The sequence below is a fragment of the Glycine max genome, chromosome 14 (genome assembly GCF_000004515.6).
Source record: "Glycine max cultivar Williams 82 chromosome 14, Glycine_max_v4.0, whole genome shotgun sequence".
NCBI classification, from domain to species: Eukaryota; Viridiplantae; Streptophyta; class Magnoliopsida; order Fabales; family Fabaceae; genus Glycine; species Glycine max.
Genome location: NC_038250.2, coordinates 48,481,349 through 48,503,277, shown reverse-complemented (window position 1 = coordinate 48,503,277; position 21,929 = coordinate 48,481,349). Strand labels below are relative to the sequence as shown.

The window sequence follows — 21,929 nt, the reverse complement described above, 5'->3', positions numbered from 1 at the left end:
GTCTAGATGGCATTAGTGGAAAAGCTTTAATACTATTTTCGAAATACGTTAGTGCCTTTTTTTAACATTATTATTATTATTATAGCATAGAATAACCAGGAAATCTACTTTAATTGAGTGACATTGCGTGTCATTTTATCGTGCTAGTTTTTAACATTTTTCCTATGATATTGACCATACCCTAAAGTAAAAGCCGTTCATAAATCATGATGGTTAGATTTTAGGCAAATAAAAGGCCAATTGTAGAGGTAGAGGTATTATTCTGATATTGCATATTAGTATTAGAATTAGTAGCATTGAATCCAAAAAGAATCCTTTCATGAATTAGGAGGAACTTAGCATGCAAATAATATGATGCTCTTAACATAAGCCTATCAGAAACTTAAAAGTAATGCAAAAAGCTTCTATAATTCCAAGAGAGAATAATGCGCAACACTACTGTCATACATGTTCTGTGAGAATATATGATGCTAAGGCAGAAATCTATATTTCTACATTTGAAAGTAATCCAAAAAGCTTCTATATTTCCGAGAGAATTTTGTGAGTTACACTACTGTCATACATGTTCTGAGACTATATGAAGAACTGGTAGAAATCTAGGATTCGGCATTTGTATAAAGCACTTCAGGCTCTTAAAATATTCCCTCACTATATTTTGACAAATCATTTGCTACAAGAACTTGGGAGATTAGAGGAAAAGCTTCTGTATCACTATATCAAAGGGATAAGAAAGCGTGTGGTTGGTTCCAGTAAGCTATTATTCACATTTGATAGAATGATATATGTGACGGACAAAGATCAAAGCAGCACGGAAACCCACAGTTCCAAGCATGAGAAAGAAACCATAACAAACGCAAGCCATGTAGCCAAAAAAGAAAGAGGTTTGCATGAAGCCAGACATATCTGATCTTGCATAATAGTAATACAGGCAGTACCCATATATGAACAACCCAGTTGATCCACCACAGAGGAAAGACCTAATCATGCCAAAAACAAAATCGTTAGTGAATGGAGGAATACGGATTAGGAAAACAGTGAGAGCACTCCCATGTAAAAAGTCTACATACCTCCACCACCACTCATGGTCCTCAGTAGCAAGCTGAAAGTATGTCAATGCCACAGTGACAAAAGCAGTGACAATCAAGAGGATGATGAAGACAATAAACAGAATGCTGTATATGGTGTAAATTTGGTGACCCCAGACACTAGCAAAAATGTAGTAGAGTTCAATGTAAATGGCACTGAATGGCAGAAAACCTGCCATAGCCATTTGAGCAAGAGTTGTACGGTACCAAGGTAGTTTTGGGATCTCCCTAGGATACTTATTGGTGCGGCAAGGAGCTTGAAACCCTGGGTTGGCTATTCTTACCCAGCAATCCCACCCCAGTACTAGTAAAGGTGAGGTTACAAGAGTCCATATGAGGAAAATAACCACAATTGTTCCGAACGGAAGCGCTGCGGTGGCGTTATAGGCGAGTGCAACGGTATTAAGAAAGCAGAATGTGAAAAACAAAGGTCCAGAGAACAAACTTCCAGTCAACAACAAAATTTTAACCTGTCAAGTAACAAATCAAAACCTCTATAAGTGTACTTCATTTAGGTTGCAGTGTACTTTCACTTGTTTAAAGCAAAGGCCAAAACAATTAAACATTGTTCTTTAATTATTATTCTGCCTAACAGACAGCATACTTACGGTTTGTAATCAAGAATATGTTTGATCCATATGGATTTTTAAAAGCTAGTAAACTACACAATATACTGATATCCAACAGGAATTTCAGCTAGAACTTCAATCAAATTCTCTAGCTACTCAGACAGAGAAATGCCTATGGAGTAATAATGTAATTGTACCCAGTTTTTTCCTTCAATCATGTAGTAGAAGGAAGCTGCATAGTAGCCCGCAATGCCAGACGTTAGTGCATATATGATCACCAGTGCAGTAAACAAAGCTCCCCTATTGTATGGATAGAAAACACCAACTAGAGCTAGCATAAAGATGAAGATTGTACTGAAAGAAGGAGCAAATAATCATGGTCAAGAAAGAGCTGAACAATACAAGGCAAACACCTTTAAAAGATAAGTACTTAAGCTGGTAACTCACAGTGTAAATAGCTGGGTTCCTGTTCCAAGTGCTGCTGCAAACAAAGACTTGAATCTTGGGTACCTGAACACATCACCATGGATATACTTCCATCCACTTTCCTCCTGGTCATCAACTGCTTCCTCATCAGGAGTAAACCTGTCATGTTTTGAAACGGTTGATACAATAAGTTCATCAAATTAAGAGGTTTAAATCCATGAAAGTACACACTGCTGAGATGTGTAAGTAAGAATGATTCTTACTTAACAAAATCATTCTTGAGCACACGCATGAGAATTATGGCCAGGAATCCAGTCAAGAGGAGAACAGTTGCACAAGAGTTGATGACAGAAAACCAATGAATTTCCAAGTTATGTGACAGTGAGGATGTCTGTGAGTATTTCTCCAGCCTCTTCTCAAATGGAGTATCTGTTTCAACCCATGTGGCAGAATATGTGAAGTCCACTTCTACTTCCTTATTTTCTGTCAGGTCCACAACTGCTTGTGGATCATTTTGAATGAAAACATCAATGATGCGATCCTTGTTGTACAGAATCTCAAAATGGACATGCTTGAAGAGATGGACTATGGCCCCAGTTTGATCATCCTTGTCTTCACTGTCAAATTTTCCTAGGAAACCCCAAATAGGCAAGTCATCATAGTACATTTGGTAGAAATAGTCCTTCAAGACAGCATGTCTGAATTGAGCAACCTCTTTTATTGTAAGCCTCTTTGTGCAGATACTTTCAGGTTCTATGTCAATTTGGAAGTCCAATTTGTAAGGAGCAACAACTAATCGATCACCGTTCAAAACTTCACCAAGATCTTCCCTCTTTTCTTCCACATTAGCTGCAGCCAACAGGTTTTGGAGTTAAAGGGAATAGGAGAAACCAAAGACATTAGTAGGAAATAGGAGAAAACAGAATGGTACTACTACTAGCAAACCAACCTGGTGAGCAAAAGGGAAGATCGAAATATCGGTATGTCTCACTGTGGTAAGGAAGAAAAACGGGAAAGCACAAAGAATTAATAAAGTCATTTTATTGTGAGGATGAAATTTATGCCTATGATAACTATGCTTTAGAAATTAATACTCGCATTAGACTATTCGAATATACATTCTTATATACAGGCATTAAGATTAATGGATTTAGTAGTCTTTCAGTAAAAAATATTGCACTTTCTTTCTAGGCCATAGAATAATCAAACTTGAATAAAAGGAAATGGAATGGTAGAGGTAAAAATCCAGAGGGGATGCATTAGAACATTACTTGATTATGAAGGTATTAAGTCTTATATTAAAATAATTTAAAGGTCAACTCTGCCAGCCTGATCGCTTGAATTCATTCTAAATTTCCATTGAACATAGCCTACAATTTCTGAATTTGACATTGAAACAAAGGAAACTAAAATCTCTTGTTTTTTGAGTTTCCTACAGTGAAATAGAAAGTATTCATAACAAATATCACAGTTTCTGAGCCACATTTATTTCTTCCTCATCCACAGTGAAGAATTAATCCCTTTCATCACTCAAACAACTAGATTTCACTGATCAAAGTCTTGAACAGGTTCCAAAATCCAAATCCACAGCACAAGATGAAGAGGTCATTGAATCTTCATTACACATAAATCAGAACAACACTAAGGGATGAAAGATGCAAGGCACCCAAAATCCAGAGGAAATCTCATCCTCAAAATTGTAACCCCATCATAACACAACAACAACAACAAAAAATACTTTTTTTTAAATTGTTGGGATTGAAATGTTCTAAAATCTGAAGCATAAACATGAATTGTTGAAAGTGAGAGTGAGATAGATTTAAAATCTGACCTGGGGTTGTGAAAGGGTCCCACCTTGTTGGCATAAAAGGGAACGAAATCTCCTTTCATGTAACGGTGATCCGATGCATCAGATGTGACATTACTTAAGCAGCACCACAGGATCACAATGGCACGAACCAAACATGCCGTTGACTTTTCCATACAAACACAGATTGAGAGAGAGAGAGAGAGAGAAACAAAGAGAGACTCTCCAATGCAATGGCTTCTTCTTGCACTTATAAGCCAAATAAGTGCATGAGAGTGAGAAAGAAGAAGAGGGAATCTCCACAACGTTAGTTCTTTTAACCAAAAGAAAAGAGAGAAAATGAAGAACGAAATATTAAAAAAGAGTTAAGAAGATTTGAATTTCCAGTTTCCACGCACTTCTTCTAACATTGTAATGAATGATGGTCGTTTTCTAAGGAGTTGAAAAATGAATCATCTTCGTGAATGGGGAATGATGACAAACAAATACAAACATACGTGCCTAACACGAACAAATGGCGCAATCGCATCGTGCCTAAACATTCTCTTCGCTTTCAACAACATATGTGTATCCGTCCACTTTTGTTATGTCATTTAAGATTTGATAAATATTAAGGTTGTTCCTCCTCTGATTTATTTCACGAGACAACATCGTTTTTCTTGTGGTGATAATCATAATTCAACTCGCCACTTGATCTTTACCTTGTATTCATAACAATTAGGCAAATAGCTGCTTGCCACCTTTTGTTCATGGAATATGTCACGTACGATATTCATTTTCTTTTTACCCCTCATTACTAGTTTCTTAATTAAATAAATTATTTAACTTTTATTAACTGCTATTTTCATGAATACGCGTTTGGATATTGATCTCCTATAATTAATAACGGGCCAGTATTTAACAACTTATATCTAAAGAAAATATGAGTGGTGTGATAATTACCTTTCACTCAAAAGCTTAATCGACTTTCTAAAAAATAAAAAGTTTGGCACTCTTTCTTTGTGAATGGGTGGAGTTAGGTAATATTACATCAATGCGATGAATTTTGGATTAATGGACAGTATATTTGACAATTCACACCATGTACACATATAATAAAAGGATTTAATTTAATTATGGTGTTATCTATGACACCCTCTACCCCTCACATATATATTAATAAAGTAATAAAAATTCAAATATTAATTAAAAGTATTTTTTTAAAACATTTTTAAATACAAGCCTTTCAAAGGGATAAAAGGTTTAGATTCATTTTCTTTTACATCATATTCAAACTTGTCCAAATAAATAATAAAGTTATCTCGGCTTAAACAAGGTCGTCTAACTTCATACAATTAATATAAAATCTTATATCCCAATGTCACATCCTATTAGAACGTTGTATCTCGACGTAATTCAGCATAAGGTTCCTTAAAGCAATTTACCTAGTCATCTACTCCTCGAACACAAAGTTCAAGATCACATGATCTAAGAACAAACAATACACTGGGAGTGAGTTATCACATTCCTAACTAATAGAGAAACAAGACAACTAGATATACATATCATATAAACCAAATAAAATTTACTTACACTTAACTCACGTAATTCCGCCACTTTATCATTCAAAGTTCACTTTTCAACCATCAATCACACTTTTCAATCATCAATTTCATAATAAACAATTAGCAAACGCATGAGACAGTTATGCTAAGACTCAAGCCTATATGCAATGTGATATCATGTCAGTGAAATCAAATCCACGAGGAACAAACTATGTAAACCTATAGTTTGGAAGACCCAATATATTCTTATAAAGAAACTATAAATAAGAAAAATAAGGGTGTTTGCACAAGAAATTTCATATATTATTATTTAAATCATATAATTAATAATACATTTACATTATAAAATGACAATGTATTGTCTCTCACAATGTCAACGCATGAAATTAATGTCACAATTAAAAGAAAAAAGATTTAATCTACTATTAAAAAAATACTATAACACCATTAATTAAAAAGCAGATATAAAAATATAGTAGAAAAAGAATTATACATTTTTACATTTTGATTAATAGATCAACTTGGTATTCGTGTGAAAAATTAGAAATGGACCAACTTGGTTAATAGATCAAATGAAAATATGAAATAAACAGTTTTATATTTTGATCTATTAACTAATAGGGGGAAAGGTCACTTTCCTTTCCTCTATGTACCCCTTCTCTCTTCTCCAAATTTTAAGATATAATTAAATAATTTTAAAATTAACAAAGTAAACAAGTGAAGGTAGAAAGTTGAAAAAAATAGTACGAAGATTAAAAAATATATATTTTTTCAGAGAAAATATTAAAAAAAAATACGCCTCTAAAAAGAAGTTATCGTTGCTTCATAAAAGTGAAGAAACAATACTCCTCTAAAAAAAACGTGAAGAATCACTAATGACTCATTAACTTATATGCTATAATGATATAGATAGTCGGGTCGAGTCACTTGCGTATAAATAGGTTCAGGTTCTAACTTTAATTCTATTGTTCTTTTATGGTTTTCATGCTTCTATATACAGTGATTATATGCCATTATTTTTAACTTTTCTTTTCCGTATTTTGTTATATTGTTTAGAAAATTCTGTTATTTGCTAACACAATGTATTGCATGATGGGAAAGCATGCATTTTACATGAATGTAGAGGTGAATATTACACTAGAATTATAAATAAATAAAAAAATCACTAGATTTTTTTATAACAAAAGTCCCTGCATTTAGAGATATTTAAAAGAATTTGTTATATTTAAAAGAAATAAATTCATGTTTAATTTTATCATAAAAGTACACCAACCAGAAACTATATATTTATACATAATTTTATTCAACTTACCCACCTTTAAGAAAGTCATTAACTCAGAATTCATCATTTTAAAACATCAAGTTATAAACCCTCACCCAAATTAAGTTCCCAAAATGTGGTCATATAACTCAACTTTCCTTTAATTCATAACCCAAACCATGTGCAGTCTATTTTACTGTGTCCATTCATACATTTATATATAATAATATATAAAACTTGAAGTCATCAACAGAGATATTTCACTTATCACTAAGGATAAAGCCAAAGAGGTACTATTACATAAAAAATTAAAAACCAAAGAGGTACTAGTAGTTAATACCAGTCTTCATAAAGTAGGCTACTCCTTACCTTTTAACTCTTATCCCTATCGACTTGAACGTCACAGTTTTGCATGTGATACTCTTAGTATTGGTGACATCGGAAGACTTTCATGAAAGATCACCAATTCTAACAAAACTACAAGTTACATTATCATTACTCTTAGAGTGTGTTTAGATAGAGAATTTTAACTGAGGAAAGTAATTTATCAGAGAATTTGAATTTCTGTAGTTTAGAATTCATTGTTTGGATGTTTTATATGAAAAATTTAAAATTTTGAAATTTTAAAACAGAATTTTAAACAACTAAAAATTTGGAATTTCAATTTTCTTCTAAAAGGTGAGAAATTGAAATTTTCTTCTTATAGTGAGCTCCTAAAATATCGATCGGGTGTGAGCATAGAGGAACATGTATAACTAGCACACCAATCATATTTTCTTTTTTTTCATTCATTTTTTTCATCCTCATAATTTTAATTTTTTTATCCAAACACAAAATTTTGAAAATAAAACAATTTCAATTGAAGTATTTGAAATTCTTATAATTTAAAATTTGTCCAGGCTAATTTGGAACATTATCTATTAATTTTTAGAAGATAAGTAATTGCTTTAGGTTAACAAATATAAACAATTAATATTATGGCTGATTTTGGCGAGAGTAATGGAAACAATAATCAATGGTAGAGGGGGAGCGGGGGTTGCGAAAGCAACACAAGAGCAAACAATCGTCTCATACTTGTGAATCATTTAAAATTTATTCTTTTCTCAATTAGTCCTAGAGCTATTTAAAATCTTACTTGGACTTCTCTTATAAAGAATGTTCACTAAACATTGTGACTTTTTTTTCTTTCTTTTTTTTTCAATTTTCAATCCCATCGTAACGTCTACAATCCATTGTCAAAGCCACACCGCTTAGTGAGTCAATTCATTTCTTGCATGCATTAGAAACCACCATTGCCATGATCTCTGTTTGCCTATGGCCCTCTACTTCGTGGCCTTGGACATAAGCAATAAAGTATCAACATTACACATTCACATTACATCTTAAATTCATCATTATACTCCAAATAACACCCATTACCACGAGCTCATAAATTTTTCTTGTCTTCACCTCTGTTATGGGTCATAGATCGGATTTAATTGATTTGAAAAATCATTCAACTCTAAGGCAATTGTTTCCTGCACCTCTTTAACTTTCCAAAAAGCCTAATCTGAAATGTAATTTTACAATCTGGATTAGCCTTTCTAGAATGTAATCCAGAATGCAAATTTTTACATTCTAGAATGGCTAATCCAAATGTAAATTACATTCCAGAATGGGATGCAGGAAGCAAATCTGGAGGTACACGAAGCAATTGTCCAACTCTATTTAGTGTTTGAATTGGGTTTAAGGCCCAATCTTCTGATCAGAACACCTTGGCCCAAAGTAAAGTTTCAATCCAATTTATCAAGTATTAATTGAAGTTAACGTCAACATTCAAGTGCATGAACACTACAATGCACGTATGAACAAGGAAGAAAATCTTAGTTCAGAATAAAGTTATCTTGTTGTTACACTTGAATTGTTTCTAATGTGATAAACATTTTAGCTCACAAGTTTATTAGCTTGTTCAGTGATAGACCTATTAGCTTGTAAATTTGTTGGATTTTCAGTGATAGACCATTTTAGCCCGTTTATATCACTAAAGATGCATTCCTCAGTTTTTTTTTGTGTGCATGTGTGATCTCCAATTTAATACAAAAAAAAATTATGAAAATAAGCCAAGATCAATATCTTGACGATAGTTTATTGGTTAGTGATTGAAATATAAGCATAAGTCTCGCTTGTAACCCAACTCAATTGCCGGCTGCTTATTGTACAATATTGCCTTCTCCATGATTAAATATCAATTTTACATCCGGAAGCATTAGTGATAATGAAAGTTGTTTGTTAAAAAAAAAACAAATTTTCTTTGATGATAAAAAAACCGTATAATATTGCATTGTATATGTTTCCGCGTGATGAACATTTCATGATATTTTGGGAACAGTCTCTCATGGTAACCAATTGTGATTTATGACATCAAAGCACAGTCGATGATTGCTTCATGATAATGACTAGAGAGCTAAAAATAAGGTATAGATATGATTCTAATCAAACATAGAAGCGGATTTCGGGATCGTGTTTGCTCAAAATCATTCATGCATCAACGCTTGGCATGTACGTGCTAGGATAACACATATAATAACCCCTTCAAAGTTCAAAGATTCTCTCATAGGTTTTGGATGAGACAAGAGTTGGAAAAGACAAAATGTCTAATAAGATTTATTTTTAGAACTAATCTCACTCTGTTGGTTTTTGTGATGTTAAAAAACTTAGTTATTAGTTATAAATTTATGTGTTACTAATGACTTCTTGTTAACAGATAGGCATTGTAATGGTGGTGTCAATCTAGTTGAGATTTTTTCTATTTTTATTTTATTTGTCGATTTTCTCTCCTTAAAAAAATGTCTTACTAACCTTGTGGATGCCGTTTACTACATATATAGGATCTTTTTCAATTTTACATTTCCTTTGTGAATATTATCATTTCATTATTTTGATATTTATCCTCAACATCTTTTTTCTTCTTTTTTTTTTCAAACAACTTATAAATCATTTTTCTCTCATTAAAATGCACGTAAACTTTGAAAAAGTGGCCTATATTATTGTAGTGGGATTGCATTTTTAGTGGACACTTTCACTTACTATTGTTATTACTATTAAACCAGAAATTTAAGGAGTTTAAAATTTATCCATTTAGAACACTCAGGAGGTTTAGGTTGTAATATTTATCAATCCTTTTTAGATCCCATTAGATGGGAGTCTCTTACACCGAATCATCCTTTTTTAAAAGAAAAATGTTAACATTAGATTTTAGGACTGATTTTAAACATTTCAAAATGCTAAGTTTTTATTTGCAAAGTAATTACTACATCGAAAATACAAAAAAAAAAAAAAAACAATTTCTTTCTCATCAATAAAAACTTGCCTTCCCGGATACTTAAAACTAGACCTTTTTGAACTAACGTTATGCAATTGTTTTTATTTTTGTAAATGATCCCATACCCACAACTACAATGTATGTATTAATAACACGGCATGACCTCTGATTGGAGTTTATGAAAGAGTAGCAACTGAAAACTCAATTTCATTTACATGCCATGCATATATATGAATTTGGAAGATTTCCATGTTTGGCGTAAGACAAATGGTGTGAAAATTGAAATGCCCTGTTCATTCCTGTTGAAATCCGTAAAACCTTCTAGTTCAATTGTGAATAGTCAATAATAATAAGTGGAACTTATTATACTGCAACAGAAATTCCTTTTGTCATTACATTGTAACAGATTTGGTATAAACTAATAAGAAAGCATCACAAGGAGTTCTAGTTTATGCAAAAAGCACTGACATTGACATATGTAACACATGAATGAGAGGGTACTTCTCTTTTAATCCTTGGTCCTAATAATGGTAATGGAACCTCTACCCCGTGTGTGAATCCTAGTAACGGATGCCACTTCTTTTCCTGACAAACCAAAACTTCCTCGGACTAATTTGCATGGATTTGTCACAGAATCTTTCACAGGATGAGGAATTGGCTTTGATGCTGATGGGGTGCTGAGAATTTGGTGGTTGATATCTTTGAGTGTTGTTTCCCCTTCAACTCCTCCAGACTTCACCAATTTAAAGGGGAAAGCAACTTTCTTCCTTTGACCTTCTTGGTAACACCATGAGAAAAGGAACAAAAAGGACATGTAAGTGAACCATTATAACTTTGAAAACAAACTAAGATGAGTAAGTCGTGGAATAAAGAGAAAAGGGTCATGCTAAATCAAGGACAGTTCATTTTTTGTTTCAACAAAAGCATGTGATGAATGAAACTAGAGCATCATTTTTGTCTGACTCACCATATGCATAGCTACTCCTAGCAGGATCATGTTTGATTGCAGCTTCATGTGTGTCACCTTGTGGCGATGATGATAGGTTTGTAGTGATGAACCTTTTTTGGTGTCTAAAGCCACAATCTACAAAGGTGGTGAGGAGATGCATCAGTTATACATTAACATAATGCTATGTTTTCTTTTTCAATTACTATGACTTGATAAAACTCCATACTCCATCACCAAACTTCATACACTTGGCCAAAGAATTTGCATCAAACAGTTAAGAAAAAGCAAAAATCAAAAGAACAATTGATGATCAATTACCAATTGACTGTGGAATTGCCGAACATAGATTGAAAAAGATACAAAAGCATACATACCATGAAGGGGTTGGCCTGTTGTGTAAAATATTGGAAATTCATCTACCTGATCATCCAAATGATGAATTTTCAGTCATAGGAATTTGACAATTACAACTTTTGCTAAGAATTACACAATTACGCAAATTAATATAACCTTTCCATCCGTAGAGCAGGAAGATAAATTTTGTTCCTTGCACCAAATGCCCCTGCCTGCAATGGCATCTTGAAGGTACCCAGTAGATGTATCAGACTGAAACCAAGGCTCTGGTGTAGGCATAAGCAAATTAAGATCACAATTCACAAACAAGTAGGACTAATGGTGTCAGTCATTAGCCTTCTAAGAAACAAATGTAGCCTAAATAAGAATACAGTAATATACAAATGAAAAGGTAAATATTATTATATAGGATATGTACCAAGTGTCTGATCTGAATGAGTGGCTCCAATCTCCAATTCCATGGAACTGGAGCAGATAGAAGACAAGCTTTTGAGGTGTGAGTGTGACATAGCGGGAAAGCCTTCTCTTTCTGCAAGTCAATTGAATTTGGTTTTAAAATTCATATTTGATATATATATAGTACTCTCTTGTATTTTTAAAAAATAAAATTTAAAAGAGGATAAGATTAAAGTATGGTTGTTAAAAATTGAAAAGGATGATATACCTAATTAAATTAAAAAAATGTTTTTTTAAGAAAGGCTAGTTTAGTCAACATGATAATTCATTGTTTTAAGATCTCATCACTTTGTCCTATTTTATTTACCAATTAAGATTGAATAAATAGTCAAATTGGTACTCGGAAGTGTGATATGGTGACAAATTGTTAACTCATAGTGCACCAACCAAATTTGTCAGTAGTAAAATACTCGAAAGTTCGAGTGTCAAATCCATCGGGATTTGTTTGTACTTAATCCAAATCCAATTTACAAGCAAAAGATAAGAAAAATAAAATAATAGATAAATAAAGATAGGAGATAAGATAAAGATTTAAAAGTAAAGATAAAATATTTAAAGATAAAAATAAAAGATAGAAAAGATAAAATATTTAAATTAAAAGATGATAAAAATAAAAAGAGATAAGATAAGAAAAATAAAAGATTAAGATGAAGATAAAGAAAGATAAATTCCAAATGTGATAATGTTAGGACTTAACCTGTCTTATTTGTATGAAGTGAACAATATTGACTTTTTAGGTCTGTCATACCCTAACTAAGAATTTAGTCTCTTGTAGTCATAAGAGGCCTTACACTAGAAAATGGTTTTATGGAAAAATGATAGAAAAAGAAAGATTTCCCCTACTAGAGATACTCAGGCTTAGAATATATTCATTAGAGAATTCTGACTCTTCAGGGTCGTGTCTTTTCTCCTTGGCTTGACTCCCTTTTTATAGCTATTGGAGTGGACTTGAGCTTGACTCCCTATCTATAATTGCTAGAGTGGACTTGGGTCCGATGCTAAAAAATCTTCCTTATTTATATTTTTTATATTTTCTAGATTTTTTTGCTTTTAATCCCTTATTTTCATATCTGCAAGTCATAAATAAGAAAAATATCAATTTCTAATATTTAAGACAAAAATAATTGCTAAATAAATATTTTTAAAGATATTTTCAATATATTTTTATTATAAAAAATAGCCCATATTTAACAGTTATCACAAATTGATCCCAAAAAGATGAAAAATATAAATTTAGTCCTTGAATGTGAAAAAGTGCGACAAATTAATCGTGTTGTTAATTTGGGAGACTATTTTGTAATTAAGTTGTAATGTTTAAGGACTAATTTGATAATAAGTTTTATTTCTAAATGACTAATTTAACATTAAATTGTAAATTTTAGGGACCAAATTGTCATTAAATTATTTGCAGTATTAATTGTTGTACTTTTTGCACATTTAAGAATTAAATTTTAATTTTTTATCTTTCAAGGACTATTCTATCAGCACCTCACATTTTTAGGGACGAATTTGACTATTTATCCAATTAAGATTTATATTGTATTATCTTATTCACCGATTTGTCCTATCTTATTCACCAATTAAGACTTGTGTTAAAATCTAACACAATTATATTCTTATTATTTTTCCTTACAATTGAACAATTCTTTGTATTTTACATTATCATCGAATCACAAATCATTATTTTAATTATTTTAAGATAATTATTTTAAAAGTCAAACAAACTTACTATACATAATAGATTATGATTGAATGACCGTGTAAAATTTTATACAATTTCGGTATATAACCATTTTTCTCTAATTCTTTTTTACCTTTTTCATTGAACAAGTTAGATGTCTCCCTTTTCATATTTGAATAAAAAAGGAGATAAAAAAATATTGGTAATCTTTTAACAACTTAGATGTCTCCCTTTTCATATTTGAATAAAAAAGGAGATAAACACAAACAAATTATAACAATTTATACTTGCAAGTGTTTTGATCACAAGGTGTGTATATTATTAACTAATGTCAAATAAATCATTTTTGTCTCTAGATTTATTTGCATGGTACAGTTTGTATTTGCAAGTGTTTTTTATTGCAAAAGAAAATCATGTGTCCTAAAAGGAAATAAAATTTCTATTATGTTGTGTTTTACGGTAATTCTAGACTCCATTAGAAGCTTTACACACCTCTTATAGCCGAAGAATTTCAAGAAAACAATTAAAAAATAAAATAAAGACAGAAGAACAAATGAAGGACCATGAACATATTGACAATGGATTTGCTGAACAAAATCAACATAGATTGACAAAAGATACCAAGACATACCGCAAAGGGATTGGGCCGTTGCGGAACATGTTGGAAATTAATTCACCTGGTCATCCAAATAATGCATTTTCGGTCGTTGCTTCATGTATTCCCCAAGGTGCTTCTTGCATTCTTTTCGAAATATTTTTTTGACCTTCTAGATTGGTCATTTCGGAATCAAAAAAGGAAATACATTAATTTTACATTTTAGATTAATCATTCTCAAGACAAAAACGAAGTGGTTGATGTAACTGGGAAGTGCATTACTTAGATGATAAGGTAGATCAATTTCCAACATTTAACACAATGGCCTAATCCCTTCCTTTGTCAATCTAAGTTGATTTTCTTCGGCTTCAGCAAAGCCATTGTGTTTTTTTTTTTTTTTTGCAAGGCCAAAAAAGAGCCCATTATATTAATGGTTATAGTAATTGCAACATATGACTACAATCCTCACAAGTAGTGAAAAAGGTTGTATCTAACTTCCTGATAGGCCCTACATAAGCATATACAAGTATCACCCCCTACAAACATCAGTATTGCATAAACTAATGTCAAAAAAGAAAACAAACATTCCCATCAAAGGGGGAGTCCACCCAACTCCATCTGAGAGAAGAATGTTGCTTGAATTAGGAAATAGACGTTATACACAACATTGGATCCATTGTCCAATTATAAAATGAAAATGTTGTTGTCTTTTCCTTTGCCTTAACCCAACTCCACACCTTAAACACAAATTTGTCATGCAATTCCTCCACTAATACCAGCTTATCTGCAAAGACTGCCTCATTTCTTGTATTCCAAATGGTTCATATTCAAGCCATCCAAATAGACAACATCCAACATTTCCATTTCATCGTGGCCCCCTCTCCTCTAAAGCCTAACATGTGTTACTAAGGGGTACTTGGCATCGGTTCTTGCATACATATCCACAAGCAGCACTGCAGCCAACATGCATATGCAAAACTACAATTAAATAAAAGGTGAGTTGTTGATTCTTGTTGCTCTTTGCATATTGGACATAAATTAATGAAATTTGTACCACCTATTCCTCTTTTTTTCAGCTGGTCCTTTGTCTGAATACGATTCAACAACTCCCTCCAAGCAAAAACCAACACTTTGGAAGGGACCTTGGCCTTCCATAAGATATCAAACAAATTTTGTTGTTCACTTTGAGGCAAGTTCTGCATTAGAAAATACGTATTTCTGATAGAGAATTCACCTCCTTCAGCGCTTCTCCACATCCATGAGTCACTTCCTTCCACCTTCAAATTGGCTCTCTTTAGCATGGCCATCAATTGCACTTCTAACTCTAGCTCTCATTCCCTCAAACTTCTCTTCCACTGTGATTTCCAATTCCATCGACCTTCCTCCCAAAATTCCATTTGAAGCATTGTTACATCCTGATTTAGGAAGACTAGAATAATCTTAAGAATAGTCTCATTAAAGGAACCTTAGCGAATCATTTATCCCTTCAAAATAAGGTAGATTCACCTTTTTTCACCTTCCTCCATACCTATTGTTCAAACAAGTCATTCACATTATCTGCCTCTGTCATGCTTAGCACATCACTCAATCATTTGGAAATAGATGTTGAGCTTAAAATTGTTCTCATATCCCTTACTGGACCATATTTAGCTATTAGTATTTTAGCCCACATTGTCTTTTCCTTTTCAAGTAGACGCCACTTCCATTTCACAATTAACGCCTTATTAAACAACTCCACATTTTTTAAACCTAGACCTCCATTCACCTTTGGTTGGCAAATATTATCCCAACTAACCCATACTACTGTCCTTTGTTCTGGATTTCCTCCTCATAGAAAATTGTCTTGCATTGCCTTGATATTGTCCACCACTAATTTGGGAGCTTTATAGAAGGAAAGAAAAAATAATGGAATCATTGTTAGGCATGAATTAATAAGACTGACTCGCTCCCAATTGAGAGTACTTTTTGCTTCCATGGAGCCATTTTCCTCTTTAGTTTTTGCAGCGCCGGTTTCCAAGTTCGAATCCTCTTCAGAAAAGCCCCTAGTGGAATCCCCAAGTAAACAAAGGGCATTTCCAAGGTAAAGCAGTTTAGCATAACCGCAAATCTTTGTATATCTCTTTCACAAACTCCTATCCCTCCAATGGTACTCTTATGGAAATTAACACGCAATCCTACTGCGACTTCATAACTTCTCAAGATTGCTTTCAATGTCAAAACATTCTTTAGATCCGATTTTAGAAATCCATTGTTAATATGATCATGGTCATCAATTTGTTCCTCATTCTTTTGTGTTGATTATGTTTCTTTTTAGGATATATGATTTTTTGATGTTCCTCATTCTTTTGTGTTGATTATGTTTCTTTTTAGGATATATGATTTTTTAAATCAAAACACTAGCAAATACGAGGTGTACCATGCAAATAAATCTAGGGAAAAAAAATGATTTAGTTAATAATCTATATGAATCTTCTAATCAAAACAGTGTTATAAATTGTTTGTCTTCCTTTTTATTCAAATATGAAGAAAAAAAATCTAACCAAGGGAAAGAGGATGATACATAATATGCATTTATAAGAGACCTTTGTTTTTTATTATCAAAAATACCGAAGGTTTACAATAACCTATCTATCTTATTTAACTAATTGAATTAAATCTCTTGATATTTATATCCGAACTTAAATTTTCCTCAAAATAAAAACAAAAAAAATTTAAACCTACAGCTTATCAAATATGATATCTTACCACCGGAACGGAAAAAAAAATGAAAACTGCAAAAAAAATATGACAACTTGGTCCATTCAACCAATGCTATGAAATTTAGACTACTAAGTAATATCTTGTTGCTTGTACCTACCCGTCTTTCATTATTCTCCTTGGGTAACACCCAATTCCATTCTTTCTTTTGTTTTGACTAATCCTTTGGCGTTGCGTTGGTCATACCTTTCTCGCAAGTTTGTGATTTTCCACCTGAACTTTGTGTGTAAATCAAAACTTCACTTTTAAAATTCAACTCAGACGCTAAATACAAGTGTTGTTTTTTTAGCAATAAAGTATTTTTAGCTGACGCATTAAATTTATTTGCACAAGAACTATTAGCATATAGGCATATTAATCTAATCACCTAAATTTCTTGCTTTTCACATAATTTATCAGAAGTCTATTTGTGCCTCTGTCTCTTTTGTATATGGTGTAATACTTCTCTATACTTATTATTAGTTTATTACTATAGGATGTTACCCAATACACGTTTATATATACATAAATAGATGGTCAGATAGATAATTCTATTAAGTTATCAATATTTATTCCAATTAACTTCGCAACAATTCATTCACCCACTTAATATTTTCTACATATATATAAAAAAAAATTCAACTTGTAAAAAATAAAATAAAAAATATTTGGATCATAGCGAGTTATCATCAAATCTAAAGATATGGGACAACTAAAAGTCTAAAATTATAATAGAGAGGCAAGTTGTAAAGAGATTTTTCTAGCTTCTTGATTTCTAGTAACAAAAACTTTTACAAAGTAGATTTTAGAAGCAAAAGGATTTTATCTTCTCTCTCTTCCCTTTATTCGTTATGCTTGTTTCTTTTTTAAACTAGAAAAAAAAATAGTGATGTTAAGAACAATCATTTTCTTTGTTCTTTTCTAGTAATGTCTTTTCAAGAAACTAATCAATAAGTGATTCTAGAAAGCAATTAGAAGCTAATCATAGGTGAATTGGGGGAATTAGACAGGACAAATGGCACTACAATGGCATAATCTAGTGTTTTCCTGTGGACTAGTACTGTGTGGGAAAACAAGATTCATTGTCTGTCTATGTGTATGTCTCCTTTATGCCATATTCCACACCATCTTAATTTGTCACAAATTCTGCCTTCAACACTTATCTTTAAGGAACAAAGCACACACACTCCATCTTATTCTAGTGCTTTCACCAACATTCTTCTCTTATCTAGTAGTACTTTTCAAAACCAGGGGCGCAGTTAAATTGCCCTGAATACCAAACAACACAAACACCAACTATAAAAACAGAACTGAACCTTTCAGTTTTTGGCATCATCATTCAGATATGGCAAAGGCACGAACTGTTGGAGTAGCCGTGGACTTTTCTCCTACCAGCAAATTAGCCCTTCGTTGGGCCGTTGATAATCTCATCAACAAAGGTGATCAAATCATCTTGATCACTGTTCAGCCTCCCCAAGCTCATCACACCCGAAAGGAGCTTTTTGAGGACACTGGTTCACGTTGGTGCCTCCTTTCCCTTTCTTATGTTAGTTATGCATATATATACATATACATCGTAATCGACAAAACTTAAATATTAATTCCTTAAATATTGTTTTTGTCATTTTCTAACCAGAATTAAATTTTAACTTCGATAATTTATATAATAAAGGTTTGTATTAAAAAATAATACATATTATTGAAGTGAAACTTTAATTCTGTATCTAAAGACCTGTATATAAATTTTGTATTATATGGTCAAATGGTGTATCCTAGTATAATATTATTTTTGTTTCTTTTTATAAGAAACATGTAACAATATGTTTTACATTATAATTTGTTTGATTGTATATAATAAGTTGTGCCTGTGCTTGACATTATTTTGTGTTTGGTTGGTTAATGGGTTTGCAGCTTTGGTTCCTCTGGAGGAATTGAGGGAGTTGAATTTTACTAAGCAATATGGGATTGCTAGGGATCCTGAGGTCATAGGTATCCTTGACACTGCCTCCAAGACTAAAGGGGTATTTATGCTGTTTTTCTTAATTACTGTGTTTTATTTTCTTCTGCAGTTACCATGGGAAGAAATTAAGTATGGTGTAAGTGTAATTAACATGAATATGTTCAACCTTTGTGTGTTTATGTTGGTGTTTTGAAACAGGCAAAGGCAGTGGCAAAGGTGTACTGGGGAGATCCAAGGGAGAAGTTGTGTAATGCTGTGGAAGATCTTCACCTGGACTCTTTGGTTGTTGGAAGCAGGGGTTTAGGTCCCATTAAAAGGTACCATTATTTACCATTTACCAAGCATCCTCTATTACATTCTTGCATCATATTATTCATATTTCATTTTTCTATATATGAAACTTCTCACTATTTATTCTTTTAATTCTTTCTTAAAAGATGCTGCACAAAAATTATAATTACAAGGTCGATATGTGAAATTATTTTAGATACTTAATCTGGTTAATGTGATTTTAAAAGAGAATTTAAACACTTGTTTCTTCCAGGGTGTTGTTGGGCAGTGTAAGCAAGCATGTGATGACAAATGCTTCTTGCCCCGTCACAGTGGTTAAGGGAAAACAATCTTCCAATTCCCGTCATTAAATCCGATTTGTGAATAATTAGTATGCATCTATCCATATGAAGATTGAAGAAAAATTCAGAAGTTTGTTTGATGGCGCACGTGTGTGGGGAAATGAACATGGCTGTGACGAAACGAAAACACTACGTTACTATTCAATAATTGTGTTTCTGGTCATGTTGTATTTACGTATAGTAGGATTGCTAACCATCATTATTGCTTTGTTTACATCTCTCATAATGATAGGTGAGGTATATGTCATATAATTATCCATTAAATAAACTTTGTAAGTGTATTTGAATTGGATTGATTTTATTACAATAGAATATCTTAGAATTCATCATGAGAATGTCACGTGGTGGGTGAGATCATTACCAATATTTTTAAAAGCATGAGCTGAGAAAAATGCAAAACACTACCAGTAAGGATTGTTTTGCAATTTGCCCAGATTAATAATGTTCTGAATACAAAACAATAACTGGGGAGGGCAAATCCACTAGAGGCTCGAATTTTTTGGCGAAAGTCTTATATTGTTTTTGCTTAAATATCTTTTTAATCTTTGTAATTTAAGTTATTTTTTTGCTTTTTTAAAAATTATTTTTTTCTTAATCATTACAAATTATGTCTATTTTATTATTCATCCATATAACATTTTAGATAATATTTTTTTCACTGCTCAAAATATTATCTAAAATATTTTAAGGATTAAAAACAGAACAAACAGTAATGACTAAAAATAAATAAACAATTTTACAAGGATGAAACATAGATGCTAAATGATAAGAATAAAAAAAATATTTAAACCTATTTTCTTATGTTTTTACAAGTTCAAAGTGAAATAGTAACTTGTACTCTTTAGGAGTTCTTTTTCTTTTCTTTTTTTTTTAGTATGGAAATTTAGGAGTTGTTTTTCAAACCATTGAACTTTGAAATATTAAGTTTTAGAATACTTCCGACAAAAAGAAGACAGTCAACGGAAGTAAAGCCGAAGAAACAACTATACAAAAATAAAGGCAATATGCAGAAGTAAACTTGTAGGTGGGCAGTTACTTTGTGCACCTCATTATTTTCACCTGCACCCCGTGTGAATTTTAAAACAAATCGAATGGGCAAAAATGCCCTTAGCTGTCTCAAATTGAATGTGACAGTGGTGCCTCTGAAGAAGCACGGCATGCGTTTTGCAATTGCCTACTACTTTAACAATGTCCTCTCTTGGCATTTTGATGTGTAACCTCGTATATTTCCCCTTTCTTCATTATTGTTATATATGAAATATAAGAAAAAGAAATTGATTAACATCCATTAAAAAAATTAGTTAACATTACATAATTTTGATAATCTTAAAAAGAAAGTCAAATCGTTTTCTAAAGTACTCTTTCATTTAATTGCATATGACAAAAAATATGAAGTTGCTAAAAATAAAACTTTAATTAAATGAAGGATATTATGAAGATTATATCATTTAATAGGAGAGAATTAGATAGAATTTTGTTATTTTAGTCCACTACACAATCTTGTAATTTTCCATTATATTATAAAATTATAACAAGAAAAGGGACTCGATTGAAATGTTGTGGTCCCACACTGTTTATTCTAAAGTTTCCAAAGGGTTTTCTCATAATGGTATTGCAAACATAATTGAGGGTGTGTTTGGAAGGAAAGAGAGAAATGAAAATTAAAGAAAAATTTTTATTTTTTTGGCACCTATATCTTTTACACTCATATTTAAGTTAAAAATTTATCTTTTATGTTTGTCTTTTCTATTTTCATCGTCTAAACCAAACATATTCTGAATCCTTAGACTTACAACAGGAATATTGCAACCATAGTGATGCACAAGACGTACAATCTTGAGACTCAATACCTTTTTGAAAAAACTGAATTTGGATCCTTAATAAATGAATTCTAGATTAACGAATTCGTAACAAATTTTCATTTGTGTACATATTCATATTGCATATTCCAGATTAAGTATCCACAAAATATAATATTTTCTAAATACGTAATCTGAAATGTTAATGCATAAGTTACATATTAACAAATATGTAACACAAAAAGCAGAATGTGGACAGTAGGAGAATGAAGAGTCAGACAAAAAATTATAAAATAGGAAGGGTGATGTTGGGATATTAGAAATTATGGAGGTGTAGGGGAAAATATATGGGATTCATGTAGCAACAGCCCATAAGTGTTTGGGTTTGGTCCATGTAGGATGAGCTTAATTTGTTGTTGGCTAGATATGCTAAGTCTTATTTTGCCTCCCAGTTAAGATATGCTAAATATGAGTTCTAGCTACGATTTTTTATTCAATACACGCATATACATTTCGGCCCACAATAACGATGATGGAAATAAAAGCTAGTGTAAATACAAACTAGGACAACTTAATGCATGATTATTGATTAGATTAAACTTGCAGTAAAAAAAATTGATTAGATTAAACTTTGCAAACTTATGTTTTGATTAATTTCATTTAGTAAATTGAGTTCGTAAAAACAAATTCACCTTTATTTACATTTTAAACTGAATTTCAAGACAAAATTAAGGCAAAATTCAGTTTATAATTAGACACGATTAAAAATCAAAC

At 31.9% G+C, this 21,929-nt stretch overlaps 3 protein-coding genes across 3 annotated transcripts; 1 reads left to right on the top strand and 2 right to left on the bottom strand.

Moving 5' to 3' along the window:
- Positions 1–504: 504 nt before the first annotated feature.
- LOC100811696 (transmembrane 9 superfamily member 2) lies at positions 505–4,474 on the bottom strand. Its single transcript, XM_003544309.5, has 7 exons — positions 3,912–4,474; positions 3,030–3,070; positions 2,344–2,929; positions 2,102–2,239; positions 1,852–2,008; positions 1,068–1,555; positions 505–977 (listed from the first exon to the last, which is right to left on the bottom strand). The coding sequence occupies exons 1-7, from the start codon at positions 4,061–4,063 to the stop codon at positions 758–760; spliced, it is 1,782 nt and encodes a 593-aa protein (XP_003544357.1). The 5' UTR covers positions 4,064–4,474; the 3' UTR covers positions 505–757.
- A 5,856-nt stretch (positions 4,475–10,330) lies between these two features.
- LOC100811166 (uncharacterized) lies at positions 10,331–11,826 on the bottom strand. Its single transcript, XM_006596859.3, has 5 exons — positions 11,715–11,826; positions 11,453–11,562; positions 11,317–11,362; positions 10,961–11,077; positions 10,331–10,767 (listed from the first exon to the last, which is right to left on the bottom strand). The coding sequence occupies exons 1-5, from the start codon at positions 11,803–11,805 to the stop codon at positions 10,502–10,504; spliced, it is 630 nt and encodes a 209-aa protein (XP_006596922.1). The 5' UTR covers positions 11,806–11,826; the 3' UTR covers positions 10,331–10,501.
- A 6,272-nt stretch (positions 11,827–18,098) lies between these two features.
- Positions 18,099–19,685, top strand: LOC100500682 (universal stress protein HRU1-like). Its single transcript, NM_001250961.2, has 4 exons — positions 18,099–18,284; positions 18,676–18,785; positions 18,923–19,041; positions 19,269–19,685. Exons 1-4 carry the CDS (start codon positions 18,110–18,112, stop codon positions 19,363–19,365), a joined length of 501 nt encoding a protein of 166 aa, NP_001237890.2. The 5' UTR covers positions 18,099–18,109; the 3' UTR covers positions 19,366–19,685.
- The last annotated feature ends 2,244 nt before the right edge of the window (positions 19,686–21,929 follow it).